The sequence below is a fragment of the Betta splendens genome, chromosome 1 (genome assembly GCF_900634795.4).
Source record: "Betta splendens chromosome 1, fBetSpl5.4, whole genome shotgun sequence".
Taxonomy (NCBI): Eukaryota; Metazoa; Chordata; class Actinopteri; order Anabantiformes; family Osphronemidae; genus Betta; species Betta splendens.
Window position 1 is genome coordinate 2,692,588 of NC_040881.3, and position 14,887 is coordinate 2,707,474.

A 14,887-nucleotide genomic window follows, 5' to 3' on the forward strand; every position below is an offset into this window, starting at 1 on the left:
GGTAACTAAACACACAGATAGGGTTGGTCAGGTTTTAACTCCACGATACTGTGCACGTGCTGACAGGTGTGTCCTCCCTGTGTCGCTAAATCACACGTCACTGCATGCAGAACAATAAAAACTCAACTCGTTTCTTATCAAACAACAAAACTGTGACTTGACCCCTCACCTTTCCGTACATGCTTGCACAACAGGCAACCGAGCCAGTGTTGCCAGATTAACGAACATTATCGTATCTATACGATTGTTTTGCGGTCTGTATGATTTAAAATACTGTAAAGCTTCTATGCGATGGTTCGGACACTGTCCTTAATCATGTTGTAATATTGTTTTGGTTGTCGAGCAAATCACCAGAAACTGCTTTTACTCATACCTGGTTGGCTGCTCTTATCTGTCAATCACATCTGCAGCGCTCCTGATTGGTTGAATTAGCTGCTCATTTTTGTTTGTATAGTTGCATCGATTATCCAACATCGCGACTAAAGCGGAAATAGAACTGAGTCTAGAAACGAAACAAACTACTAAAAGAAAATAGTTTGACAAGCAAACAAGCAGCTTTATCGACCTGTCTGATTGTTAGACGCTTCAATTCAGGGACGAATTTAACCTGTCAAGCCTTTTGCCGCAAGTGGCTTCAAAAAATAATAAAATAATTGTTTAATTCAAATAACTAAGCCTCAGCGTTATTTGCTTAGGCTGTGTGCTCATAGAAGAGTTTTGTTTTTAAATGCACTGTTATTTTTAAGATAAGATAAGACAAGACTTTATTAATCACACAACGGGGACATTAACTAATTGAAGTTGTTAGTTTGTACAGTACGATAGCTTGAGTCTAAATACGATCATTTTAAAGCATAGGTACGACATTTCTTCATTTTTCTGGCAACACTGAGTCAAACTAAGGTGGGAGCGTATGAAAGGTTTAATCCATATGCAGAATGCTGCTTTAATGCAACATTATTTATTCCAGACTGCAATTTGTGCTGCTCTAATGAACACTATCATTAATAGAGCTAATGTTGGAGAATGAGCAAAAACGTTTAATTTGCCTTTCAGAGTTCATCAACTCTCTGGTTTAAAACCAAGAACTCACCAGAAAGAGCGGCGCCAAGTCCTTCATCCCATACGCAAACCTCTGAAAGTACCAAAGGTGAGAGTCCTCCAGCAACATGCGGTTCACCAGGTCCAAGGGCGTGGTGAGGCAGAAGAAGGCGTCCAGCAGGGCCAGGTTGAAAATGAAGGCGTCGGAGGTGGACGCGTCGCTCTTCTTGCTGCTGATGTGCCACATGACCAGGACGTTACAGGGCGTCCCCACCGCCAGGTTGAACACCTTGACCGCGAAGTAGAAGACGAAGCCGAAAGGGGCCTCGGCGCACACTGGGAACTGGTACCACAGCGGAGGTCCACAGTGGCCGCCCACAGCGGTGCAGTTCATGGTACAGGCAGCGATGGAGTGAAGCTGAAGAGGAGAACAGCGTTCAGGAGGAGTCGGTCCAGCCGTCAAGATCCAAATATGACTGCACTCACATTTCTACAACTTACATGACCTTAACGTTCCCGCGTCCCGCAGTCCTCCTCTGTTTCACCAGCTGCAGAACCCTCCCGCATGTGGAACCAGAGCTTCAGGGTCAGGGGCTTATAAAGGTCTTTCTCAGAGACTGGAGACAAACTTGGATTGGGCCAGTCACAGAAACACTGAGCAGCCTTCCCCAGTGTGCTTTATGCGCCAAACTGTGATTGGGCAGAAAAGCAGCTCGCAGATCAGATCGCTGCAACATGCAGCAAAGTCATACGCACAAAGCAATACTCTCAAGTGTTGCATTATCAGGCGTAGAGGGTCCCCAAGCCCACGGCCTCAGGGTGTTTGTCAGTTTTCCCATCCACGTGGTTCCTGTTGGGGTGTAAGACGGGAAAAGCTGATCCCAGGTCTGTTAATGGTCACTGACACGTTTGCCTCATTCATTTACACTTTTTGGTAGCGATGCCTGTAAATGCTGGAACAGAAAACCCAGTAGACGAATGCATAAAAGTGCTATTTTATATCAAACTGAAATCTGAATGAATCAAAGTGGATCACAAAAAATTATTAGTTATAGTCATTTGGAATTTAACTACAACTCTCCCTCCTCAATATCAAAGGTTACGTAAGAAATCAGTGTACAAGGTACGGAGCTGCAGCTAAGTTTGAGTTCACTCAGGTCGGTAACAATGAACTACGCTGATGATCGGGCCATCTGGTTAAAAAGTCTAATGTGAAATCTGTGATCTTATTTACCAATGGGATTAAGGCGTCTTTGTTTTCAGAGCAACCCTGATGTAATAATTTGTAACGGTGGTGCAACTCATCTGATAATTGTCCTGTTAAGACATTTGCAGCAAAGCACAAAAGAGTCACTAAACTAACAGCAATGCAAATGAAGACAAAATCACAGTAGTGATTACTTATTAGTAGATTCCACAGATCATCAAATAATAATTATTAAAATTAATAATTAAGTCATTGAGCTCAGGCCACTGAAATCTATCTAGTTATTTGAAATCTACAGCACCAAACCTGGGTGTGAGACTGGGCCGCGATCTCAAACTGGGTGCACATATTAGTTCAGTGGTCAAACTCAGCTTTTTTTATTTGACAAAACTAGGTAGCAAAACCTTTTCTTTCACAGCATCACTTTAAGACGTCAATCCATGGTTTTATCACAAGTCAATTAGACTACTGCAACACACCTTCTGTTGGGCTACGCCAGAGGTCACAGACCTGACTACAGCTAGTCCAAAATGCTGCTGCCCAGATTCTAACTGGTACAAAAAAACGAGAGCATATTACTCCAACCTTGGCTTTACTTCATTGGCTCCCAGTATGTTTTCGGATTGATTTTAAAATAGTTTTTTTGCTTTTGTTTTTAAGTGTTTACATGGTCATGGTTTTTACTGTTTTACTGTTTTTTAAGGTGCTTTGTAAATAAAGTTGATTGATTGGTTAATTGATTGGTTAATTGATTTATTGATTGAATGACTTATTGATTAATTGGTTGATTGATCGATCGATTGAATATTTCTGTGCAAGCATTACAGGCCATCAGTAATGATGTCAAATCTAATCATTTTGTCATAGAGTTAAACCTAAATGAACAACTTTCTGACTCAGACAGCTGTGATAATATGCCAACAAGTCCATGGCCTTTACAGTAACAAGTGGTTATTTACAAATACAAAATGTAGTGATAACAATAAATGCAGGCAATATCTTAAATGTTGTTTTGAAAACAGGTGCTTGGGTTTTGTTTTTGAGATGAAGCCGTCGGTAGTCAGTCCAGAGACTGGACTGGACACGGGCAGGATGGTTGGACCAGGGACAGGACACAGGCAGCATGGTTGGACCAGGGACTGGACACAGGCAGGATGGATGGACCAGGGACAGGACACAGGCAGCATGGTTGGACCAGGGACTGGACACAGGCAGGATGGATGGACCAGGGACAGGACACAGGCAAGACAGTTGGACCAGGGAGACGGAGCAGATTTTTTTTTTCTGCTTTAAGTAAAAGGCTAACTCGGCAAATGAGATTGTTAAGACGTTTTACTTATTCTTATTATGCACAAGTTGCTGTACTCAACCAAATCCAAACAATTGCCACCTTAAAGAAGTCAAGTCGAAAAGCTTGGTCCATCAGGGTATGGACGACTGTGTGGCAGAAAGAAAAAATGAGAAAGTATATGACGAAGTAATTGAGGTAGTTAAATTTTGACACTGAAGACACTAACTTTAGTGGTTTTAAGGTGCAGAGTACACTCCACTATACTTTGTGGCCTACATATGAAGAAAACTTTGTTTATTAAAATCTAAAGGGTGTGACTTACCTCGGGTGCACTATAATCCAGAAATTACAGTGGCTGTAGGGTTTTTGTTAGGACATCCTACGAGTAAGGAGTTACAGTAGTCCAGCCTAGAGGTAACAAATGCATGAATCAGTATCTCTGCATCGCTCTGAGAGAGATTCCTTACAGCAGAACCTGAAGCTAATGTTATGTCATCCGAGGTAAATATGCATCAGTAGTATTCTTCAGTGATTTTTAGGCTCAACTATAAGAAACTTGGTTTTATCTGAATTTAGTTGAAGGACATTTTGGGACATCGAGGATGATGATTGATGCCTTTTAAACAACTTTGAATTTTGACTAGTTGATCTGTTTCTTTTGGTTCCAAAGACATATACTGTATAGCTGAGTATCATCTGCCTAACAATGAACATTTATGGAATGCTTTCTAATAATCTCATCTAGAGGAGACATGTATAGACTGAACAGTATTGGACCAAGCACAGAAACCTGTGGTACTCTATAGCTAATCCTTGTGCATGTCGAGAATTTGTCATTAACATGAACAAACTAGAATCTCTTCAACAAATAGGATTTAAACCATCTCAGTGCTGTTCCTTTTTAACCCCATATGTCAGGACAAGATCAAGGGCGTAATTAAAAATGAGAGGGTTCATTCACATGCTGAGTGAAACCAATAGTGTCTATAAACATCTATGTAGATGTTGATAGAAACTGTCTCCCACTACAATAACTTTATCTTTGCTAAGAACTAAGTTAGATAATAATTCAGAGAATTCAATTAAGAACTCTGAATATGGAGCAGTCAGGCTCAGAGTAAGGCTCTCAAATCAGTTATAGCTATGTTTAGGTCTAGGGGTAATTAGTAAATCTGAGTTATAAATTGCTGCTACTCCTCCACCTCTACCTGTACTTCTAGGAATGTTATAGTTTATGTGACTCATTGGAGTCGACTCATTCAAAGTTACATATTAATTCTGCTGCAGCTAGGTTTCAGTGAGACATAGCTTATATTGTAAGATGACGATTTGTCACATCTGCTACTGCTCTGTTCAATCTTACCAGAAAGAGTGGCGCTACGTCCTTAATCCCGTACGCGAACCTCTCAAAGTACCAGATGCGATAGTCGTCCATTTGGACCCGGTTCAGCAACTCAACGGGCGTCATCAGGCAGAAGTAGGCGTCCAGGATGGCCAGGTTGAAGATGAAGATGTCAGAGGTGGACGCATCGCTCTTCTTGCTGTTGATGTGCCACATGACCAGGACGTTACAGGGCGTCCCCAGCACCAGGTTGAACACCTTGCCTCGGCGCACTCGTGGAACTCGTACCAGGGTGCCTGGTGCAGTTCATGACCTTGGAGGTCGAGGACAGAGCGCTGCAGCTGAGGCTGTAAAACTACAAGAAAGAAGGAAAGCAATTTATTAGTGGGCTTGAAATGACCGTCTCGGTGGTTAGTTTCCCAGCAGCAATACTCGCTATCCTCACCAATGCAACCTATCCTTATCATCACATTTGACATTATAAGATGCACCTGAAGCCAGGTTGGAAATTCTAAAGGAGATTCACAACTAAATTACTGGGCATTAAAATCAACAGCTAACGTTTGATTTCTACTTGTGTTCAGTAATCTGTCAGTTACTGTTCAGGTGCATCAGATTTATGCTCTGCCTTAGAAATGAAAATATTGAAATACAATCTAAAGGGGGATTCAGAAAATTCTGCTGATAATTTGTCTTAGAGAAACTGTTACTTACATCTTAAAAACAGATTTTAGTTTAAATATTTACTTTAAATTAAATTTCAATCTACATATATGATTTATTATGATATATTAAGAAACAGTGTTGTAAATAGTTTATGTATCAATAAATTAAGAGCTGACAGTAACACTTTATCCGGGTCAAATGATGTCTGATGTATTTGCTGCTGTAAATTTGCACCTACTGAGTTTGTTTGCTCGGGTGTCACAATGTTCAGCTGCAATAATTATATAAAATGACATGCAAAAAGATACATAAAGGTTCTAACTAAAGACAAATTAATTTACCTTCTCAAATACAACACGGTAGTTTTCAGAACTCTGCAAAGGATGTGATAGGGAAACATTTATAATATTGATAAAGTTTAATCTTTATTTAAACAAACTGTTATTAATGTTTTGCAGTGTGTGGCTGTATCTGGCCAACATTATTATTTAAGTTGAAAAAATGATGGTAAAATTTAACACATTTATTGTATTAGTAATTTAAATTTGATTTCTTGTGATTTATTTATATTTATTTTCATAGCTAATGCTAACACATGGAATCCTGCTGTCAGTTCTGTGCTGCTAAGCTGGTTCCCTTCAGATGCAGTTTATCTGAGGTATTGATTAAAAAATATCGGTATACAAATATGAGTCATTTTTCAGTTACAAGCAATAAGCAAAATATCCCAAACCTTTATTGGCTATAAATCAGTCTAATCTATACAGAGCTTGGCTCTGATTACACTTTTGCATCATGCTGCTCCTTAGACGGACGCTGCCAGCAGCAGCTGCCTCCCACATGATCCATTTTTGTGAGATAGAGCAGAGGCTCGATGCTGCAGCTCAGGTCCATGATGGAGTACACACTGATGCTGATCTGGCAGTTGAACACCATGAATGAGTAGTAGGACACAAAGGGCATTAGAGCCACAGTTGGTAGGTAGGTGGCAATGATAATGACCAAGACCATCAGCACCATTTTGAAGGCCTTCTTCTTCACTGGGTGCATGACTTCCTTTCCTGCAACAGAGCGACGGAGCACCCAGATCACCGAGATGTTGCAGAACACCATGAACGCAAAGGCAAAGAGGATGACACCACTGAAGATCCCATTGACTTTTGGGTCTCCCAGGATGCACTTGCCTAGCCCATAAGCCAGGATCAGACCCCAGACCACCACAGAAACCCCAGTCCGGACGTTGGAGTCACGAATGCTTGTGAACAGGACCGGGAAGACCACAGCTATGTAACGGTCCAGACAGATGCACACCTGAAGCAGCAGACAAGCACAAGTAACAGCGTGTTTAGTGTGTTGATCCATTTTACAGCAACTCTTTCTTCCCACTCTTTACTGAAAACTACTGGACTAAACCTTTAAATTATGTTAAAAAAGCAGATTCATGCAAAGTTTTGACCAAACACTCTTCTAAACTTAGAACTGAACTTTTTATTTGAAGTAACCAGCCTAACCCTTTGTTATTTATAGTTTGAACACCAACTGTAATGTCAAATGGTAAATGGTTTGCACATTGGTCTTCAGCATGCTTTTCCCACATAAACCAATGGAAGAGCTGTATGCAGGTTAAACTGACCCGATCTACTTACTGAGCCACTGCAGCTCAAAATGGAACGGACATTTTACTATAAAAATGCAGTTGCTGGTTAAGCAAGCATTTTATTGTTGTATGTTGATAACTTCACTGATGCTCCTACAGGATATAAAAAAAAATGGGGCTCGTCCGGGATTTGAACCCGGGACCTCTCGCACCCAAAGCGAGAATCATACCCCTAGACCAACGAGCCTGAGATCAATGCAAACAGGATCACATACAGGACTCCGGGTCTCAGGAAAACGTTGGCAACAGACAGTAGTAGAGCTGCGCTTGCGAGTGACTTCGTTTTTCTCCACCACCTCAGGGACTGTGGTACTGGGCTAAAATGATCCAGGGAAAACCGCTAAGACTGTATAAACGATTCATTCTGATGCAAGTTCTCAGATGTCTTTATGACACGTTAACATTCATGAGACAATTTAACTAAAAACTCGTCATACATCACATCGTCATTTTATTTACGTATGTCGCCAAGCTCATTAAATTCATTTACTTACAAAGTGATTCTCTTTGTGCCACGCGATTTCTGAATTTCGCCACGTGTCTTTTTAAACACGCTTCTGCAAAACGAAAAAACATCAACGTCTCCAAATTGAGAATTACTGCGCGCATTTACGCACAACACTGGTCACTAAACAGTGACTCAGCACAGACAGGACTGGTCAGAAATAAACTGCATTAAACTGAGCACCTTTAGACAGACGTGTCCTCCCTGCGTGAGTCCACATGCAGAATGCTGCTTTAACGCGGCATTATTTATCCCAGACTGCGGTTTGTGCTGCACTAATGAACACTATCATTAATAAAGCTAATGTTGGAGAATGAGCAAAAACGTTTAATTTGCCTGTCAGAGTTCATCAACTCTCTGGTTTAAAACCAAGAACTCACCAGAAAGAGCGGCGCCAAGTCCTTCATCCCATACGCAAACCTCTGAAAGTACCAAAGGTGAGAGTCCTCCAGCAACATGCGGTTCACCAGGTCCAAGGGCGTGGTGAGGCAGAAGAAGGCGTCCAGCAGGGCCAGGTTGAAAATGAAGGCGTCGGAGGTGGACGCGTCGCTCTTCTTGCTGCTGATGTGCCACATGACCAGGACGTTACAGGGCGTCCCCACCGCCAGGTTGAACACCTTGACCGCGAAGTAGAAGACGAAGCCGAAAGGGGCCTCGGCGCACACTGGGAACTGGTACCACAGCGGAGGTCCACAGTAGCCGCCCACAGCGGTGCAGTTCATGGTACAGGCAGCGATGGAGTGAAGCTGAAGAGGAGAACAGCGTTCAGGAGGAGTCGGTCCAGCCGTCAACATCCAAATATGACTGCACTCACATTTCTACAACTTACATGACCTTAACGTTCCCGCGTCCCGCAGTCCTCCTCTGTTTCACCAGCTGCAGAACCCTCCCGCATGTGGAACCAGAGCTTCAGGGTCAGGGGCTTATAAAGGTCTTTCTCAGAGACTGGAGACAAACTTGGATTGGGCCAGTCACAAAAACACTGAGCAGCCTTCCCCAGTGTGCTTTATGCGCCAAACTGTGATTGGGCAGAAAAGCAGCTCGCAGATCAGATCGCTGCAACATGCAGCAAAGTCATACGCACAAAGCAATACTCTCAAGTGTTGCATTATCAGGCGTAGAGGGTCCCCAAGCCCACGGCCTCAGGGTGTTTGTCAGTTTTCCCATCCACGTGGTTCCTGTTGGGGTGTAAGACGGGAAAAGCTGATCCCAGGTCTGTTAATGGTCACTGACACGTTGCCTTTTTGGTAGCAATGCCTGTAAATGCTGGAACAGAAAACCCAGTAGACGAATGCATAAAAGTGCTATTTTATATCAAACTGAAATCTGAATAAATCAAAGTGGATCACAAAAAAATATTAGTTATAGTCATTTGGAATTTAACTACAGCAACACAGAAAATGAACATATTGTTGTTCCAATTATGTATTTTGCTTCTCCCTCTTTATAGATGAACAACACGTGCAGAAAACAAGGTTGAATCAAGTTATGGACACATGCACTTATGTCATGTTAATGGTTCTGTAAGAATTCTGTGAACAAGGTACAAAGTTGCAGCTAAGTTTGAGTTCACTGGTCGGTAACAATGAACTACGCTGATGATGGAGACGTCTGGTTAAAAAGTCTAATGTGAAATCTGTGATCTTATTTACCAATGGGATTAAGGCATCTTTGTAATCGCAGCAAACCTGATGTAATAATTAGTAACGGTGGTGCAACTCGTCCTGTTAAGACCTTTACAGCACAGCACATAAGAGTCACTAAACTAACAGCAACACCTGACTGAAGCAGTTAGCGATAGTTACTAGTAGTGATTAGTTTTATCCAGACTTTATTGCTTTTAACTTGAAGCTGTGGTTGAAACTGATCTGAGGCCAGAATAACATCATGCTGCGTTTCTTGTTATCAGTTTTCTGAGAGGATTGAACCTGCAATCTGTGTGTCAGCAGTGGGATGCACCAACCTCTACCCCCAACACTCATTAACATTAATATCACGTAAACACAAGAAGGTAATAATGCAAATACGAAATAACAAATGCTGAGGTAGAATAAGTAAAATTTAGTAAATATTTTGTAACAATATAAAATGAATTAAAAATTACTGATAGAGAACTTACATAAATGTACATCATAGTAAGTATTGATGCAAATACACTTAGAGTAAGATTTACAAAGGTGGAGTGAGTAAGATCTAGTCATTTGTTTGGATCAATCACCAAAAAAGTAACGTTTACTAACTATGTGCTATTAAGTATAACTTTAACTATTAAGAAGGTTTTTCCAAGTAAATTTCACTCCACATTTTTTCAATTTTCTTAATTAGTGGAAATGATACGAACACGCAGTTTACTGTATGATCACAAAATCATGACAAAACAATGAGTTGGTGAGAAGCTGCAATCTTACGCTCAATAACTCAGGCCAGTTGGCACAGTTAAATGACAAGGTTGCGGGTTCTAATCTAGCCACTCCCAATAAACAGAGAATCAGAATCAGAATCGCTTTTATTCGCCAGGTTTGCACAAGACGAACAGGGAATTATTATATCCGGTCTGACTCCGTCTTTCATACCCTCATACGAACAGTAATTATTTACACATCAATTACAGTTATATACATACAGTATTTGCACGAAGGAAATCAAGAATAGAATAAAATTAATTAAAAGTTGCACCACACATGTTTTTACTGAGTCCTTTCTCTATGTGATGGTGAGTTCAGCTCAGACACAGCCTGGGGAAGAAGCGGACTGTGACTGCCTGTGTCTGCTGGTTCTGCTGGTTCTGCTGGTTCTGTTGGTTCTGCTGGTTCTGTTGGTTCTGCTGGTTCTGCTGGTTCTGCTGGTTCTGTTGGTTCTGCTGGTTCTGGTGGTTCTGCTGGTTCTGCTGGTTCTGCTGGCTATGGCTCTGTGACGTCTGCCAGAGGGGAGGAGTTTAAACAGTTTGTGTGTGGGGGGTGTGGGGTCAGCAGTGATGCTGACAGCCCGTTTTCTGAGTCTGGCCCGGTACAGACTCAATGGATGGAAGCTCAGTCCCAATGATCTTCTCTGCTGATCGGACCTCTGCAGTCTGTGTCTGTCCTGCTTGGAGGCTGAACCAAACCACACAGTGATGGAGGTGCAGAGGACAGACTGGATGATGGGGTTGCGTCAGGAAGGCATCTGGCGTAAAAACTGCCCATAAAAACCATGTGAATCATTTGCTGTGGCAACGCCTGATGGGAAAAAGCTGAGAAGGAAAAAGGCAGTCCCACAGTGGGGACATTTCTTCAAAGTTTTTCATTTAATTTGACTTAAATGAACAACTTTCTGACTCAGACAGCTGAAATAGTTTATCAACAAGCTCATGACCCATACAAGTGGTCATTAACAAACACCAAAAGCAGTGATAACAATAAATGTAATTTGTTAAATGTTGTTGAAAACAGGTGCTTGTGAGTTGAAGCTGTCATCTAGTCATGGACCCTGTTGTCAGACGTTAGCAGTCTGTTCAACCACTGTGATGCGTTAAATAAGTGAGACGGGGCAGATTTAAGGGCAGACATTGAGCTTTTCTTAAGGTCAGCGAGCTTTAAACAGTTTCTAGAGGTGGTTTTATTTGGGTGATTCAGTTCCAGCACTGATGTTTGTACTCGGCCTGTTTGTTTGGGCAGCCAGATGTGATACTGACTAGCTCAATGCTAATAAACAGTGGTGAGGTAATTAAGCAGGATTTATGACACAAACACATTTAGCTAATGATTAATAGACTTAGCTTAAAATAATTCTCATACGAAGACGGTGTATCACAGAAATCACACAGGGATGTTTTTTATTGGACATAAGTGTAAATGAAAACGTGATTACGTTTTAGTGGCCAGAGGTCAAAGGTCAATGGCAGAGTGACCTCCCATTCGACACATCTTGTGCGAGCGCTTCAGAGTAAAACATTAAAGGAGATTTTTAAAAGTAATCAGATGCAGTTCAGATCCTGGACCCTGCTCATCCTGAGCACAGGACCTGACGGCCTCCGATGACACAAATCACAGCTGCAGGAAAAGAGGTGTAAACAGAGGTGTTTGTTTTCAAAGTGAACTGGTGCCACAGGTTCACAAGCCAGAAAAGCATTTTGACTTTCTTTGGGCAGATGCGTACGTGGCGTCAAATATTTTATGTGATACTGCTTCTTTTTCTAACTTGCTTTGAAAGAAGACGGGTCGATTTCTGCATGAGCCTGGTTAGGCCTTGGGGTCGTGAAGCGTCTTGGCAGATTTCCGCCTGCAGCAGCTGACGCTGACTCGCTCCATCTTTACGAGGTAGACTAGAGGCTCCACGCTGCAGCTCAGGTCCATGATGGAGTACACGGCGATGCTGATCTGACACTGGAACACCACGAAGGAGTAGTAGGACACGAAGGGCATGAAAAACACGGGCAGGTAGCTGGCCACGATGATGGCCAGGATGATCAGCACCATCTTCAAGGCCTTCTTCTTCACCGGGTGCATCTCCTCCTTCCCAGCCACCGAGCGCCGGAGCACCCAGATGACGGACAGGTTGCAGAAGACCATGACGATGAAGGCGATCATGATGACGCTACTGAAGACCTCGTTGACGCTCATGACCCCGAAGACGCTCTTGACGAGGCCGTGAGCCAGGATGAGCGCCCAGACCACCACGGAAATGCCGATGCGGATCTTGTTGTCTCGAATACCGGTGAACAGCATTGGGTGAACCACGGCCACGTAGCGATCGAGGCAGATGCACATCTGGAAGAGGAGGGACCAGATTTACAGCCTCAGACTCACTTCTTTAATAAAAACATTCATACTTAAGGCCGTAAGGTCTGATTCGCTGAGTTAAACATGCTCTTGTCAATGCACCTTGTAGAGTCTCATCATAAACCAGCAAAACCGAAGAGTAAAGCAAGTCCTCTGTTACAACCAGGTGTTTCTACACAATAATAATACAAGTTGCCCATAAAATGCTACTGCTCTGTTCAGTCTTACCAGAAAGAGCGGCGCTACGTCCTTAATCCCGTACGCGAACCTCGCAAAGTACCAGATGCGATAGTCGTCCATTTGGACCCGGTTCAGCAACTCAACGGGCGTCATCAGGCAGAAGTAGGCGTCCAGGACGGCCAGGTTGAAGATGAAGATGTCAGAGGTGGAGGCGTCGCTCTTCTTGCTGTTGATGTGCCACATGACCAGGACGTTACAGGGCGTCCCCAGCACCAGGTTGAACACCTTGACCGCGAAGTAGAAGACGAAGGCGTACGGGGCCTCGGCGCACTCGTGGAACTCGTACCAGGGTCGATGTCCGCACGGGTCACCGAGTTTGGTGCAGTTCATGACCTCGGAGGTGGAGGACAGAGCGCTGCAGCTGAGGCTGTAAAACGACAAGAAAGAAGCAAAGACAATTATTGTTAGGCTTGAAATGACCGTCTCAGTGGTCAGTTTCCCAGCAGCAGTACTCGCTATCCTCACCAATCCAACCTCTCCTCAGCAGCACATGCTCAGGGCAGGGGCCTTTTAAGCGCGTGCTGCGGAGACAAATGAATGAGAAGGTCCATTAGTTTGTGGCGTCAACCCCATACTGTGATTGGTTATGGAGGCGCAGAGCTGCTCAGATGTTTTAGTGATTGGACCGTTCGCCTGTTTACACTGAGCCCAAGAAAATACTATGTTTGTAACTCGAGCGAGTTCATGTGCAATATTCTGAGCTGTTGCATTATACAAACGCAGGTCTTACAGAGCCTCAGCCTCAGGTTGTTTTTTATTTTTCTCATGCAAAAGTGTCGACTGATCCCAGGTCTGTTCAGGTGGCGTCTTTAACCATACGAGTGCTGCAGCTGAAGACTCATCTCACTGATGCAACTGTACCTGTTTTAGTAAACAGGTGATGCAAGCAAAACATAAATGAGAAATCGAACGCAAGCTGTTACTAACGTGCTGATTGTTTAGTGCTGAGAACCAAAGGCCCATTGGGAATCTGTTTGCAGACTCATCACAAACACCTTCTATTACTGTACATACTATTACTGTACATTACGCTGTTTTACACCTTACAGTAGTGATGTGATGTCTCCTCCTCCATCCTGCTCCTGGTCAGGAACAGAATCAATCCTATAGAGTAAATAGTAATATATATTTCCGTGTAATTCAGGAGAAGTTACAAAAAATTATGATGTTTTACAAGTGTTTATCATCATTTAATCAACAATATTTTCATCATCTGGTGAACTGAACACGTGTGGAATGAGCTGCAGATGCAGATGGCAGCATCCTGGACTAGTCACACAGTCACACATTGTTCTGCAGATTGTGGTCCCATTTCAGGCAGCTACATTTCCAGTAACTAATTAATGATAGTGATAAAATGGCATCAGCTGCAACACAGCAGCTGTTTGAGATGATTTGCATCCAGTCAATAAGTGACAGTGCAAAATAAGATAAATACTAGAAGTGGAGAAGGATAAAATAAATCTTCCAAATAATGAGGCATGCACGTTTTTTGTGAGTTTGAATTCAGGGCTGTAAACACGGCCGTGGACACACAGGGACCAAAACCAGTCTGCTTTTAATATTTCCTAATTCTTCCAGATTCATAAGTATCAGAAAATAGATTTAGTCAGTGAGCAAAACTACGCACATCAGTAATTATTATTGACCATATTAAGAAAAATACTTAATTAAATAATTAATACTTAAATAAGTATTAAGTAAAAACAAAATCAAGTCGAAGTAGGAATGAGCCGGTGGAAATATTGGTACAACAAGCCTCAATAGCCAGAAACAAAGCTCAGCTTTCACTTCATCTGTACTGAAAGTGACGTTTTTGTCAAACTCTCTTGTGACAGACTTCTTCCCTGGCCTGATGGACACGTGCTCTGGCACCAGAACCATCAGCTGTAAAAACCCACCGCCGGCGTTTCTGGACCTGCTCTGGTGCTTCCTGCTGTCAGCAGTGATGGTGTCGCCTCTGCCGGCGGACGCTCTGGTCGGCCGCCTCTCGCTGGGCAAAACCGGCATCAGCTCGACCTCAGACCTTCAGGCTCCACCTGACCGTGTTCCACCCGCTGTTCTGTGTCACGCTCTGTGTCCAGTACATCCAGTTCTCTCCCTGAGCAGCGTCGTTTGTCCTTTGTGTTATCTCGTTAGGACCCAAGCAGCTCCCAAAGGTTAGATGCTTCTAAAGCTGTG

General features: G+C 42.9%; 3 protein-coding genes and 1 non-coding gene across 5 annotated transcripts in view; all 4 read right to left on the minus strand.

Moving 5' to 3' along the window:
- The window catches only part of LOC114842527 (proteinase-activated receptor 3-like), a 3,068-nt gene extending 1,618 nt beyond the window's left edge, over nt 1–1,450 (minus strand). For both annotated transcript variants that reach the window (XM_055510931.1, XM_055510928.1), the window contains exon 1: nt 1,094–1,450. In XM_055510931.1, coding sequence (XP_055366906.1) covers nt 1,094–1,435 — 342 coding nt within the window. In that variant the 5' untranslated portion in view covers nt 1,436–1,450. The remainder of the gene's footprint in view (nt 1–1,093) is intronic.
- A 4,800-nt stretch (nt 1,451–6,250) lies between these two features.
- LOC114860812 (G-protein coupled receptor 4-like) lies at nt 6,251–8,726 on the minus strand. Its single transcript, XM_029159719.3, has 2 exons — nt 8,090–8,726; nt 6,251–6,858 (listed from the first exon to the last, which is right to left on the minus strand). Exons 1-2 carry the CDS (start codon nt 8,501–8,503, stop codon nt 6,328–6,330), a joined length of 945 nt encoding a protein of 314 aa, XP_029015552.2. The 5' UTR covers nt 8,504–8,726; the 3' UTR covers nt 6,251–6,327.
- Nucleotides 7,320–7,391, minus strand: trnap-ugg (transfer RNA proline (anticodon UGG)). The gene has a single exon. It is a non-coding gene; the product is annotated as a tRNA-Pro (tRNA).
- Nucleotides 8,727–11,631: 2,905 nt separating the features above from the next.
- On the minus strand, nt 11,632–13,058 carry LOC114867713 (P2Y purinoceptor 1-like). Its single transcript, XM_029170658.3, has 2 exons — nt 12,695–13,058; nt 11,632–12,454 (listed from the first exon to the last, which is right to left on the minus strand). The coding sequence occupies exons 1-2, from the start codon at nt 13,034–13,036 to the stop codon at nt 11,927–11,929; spliced, it is 870 nt and encodes a 289-aa protein (XP_029026491.1). The 5' UTR covers nt 13,037–13,058; the 3' UTR covers nt 11,632–11,926.
- Nucleotides 13,059–14,887: the final 1,829 nt, after the last annotated feature.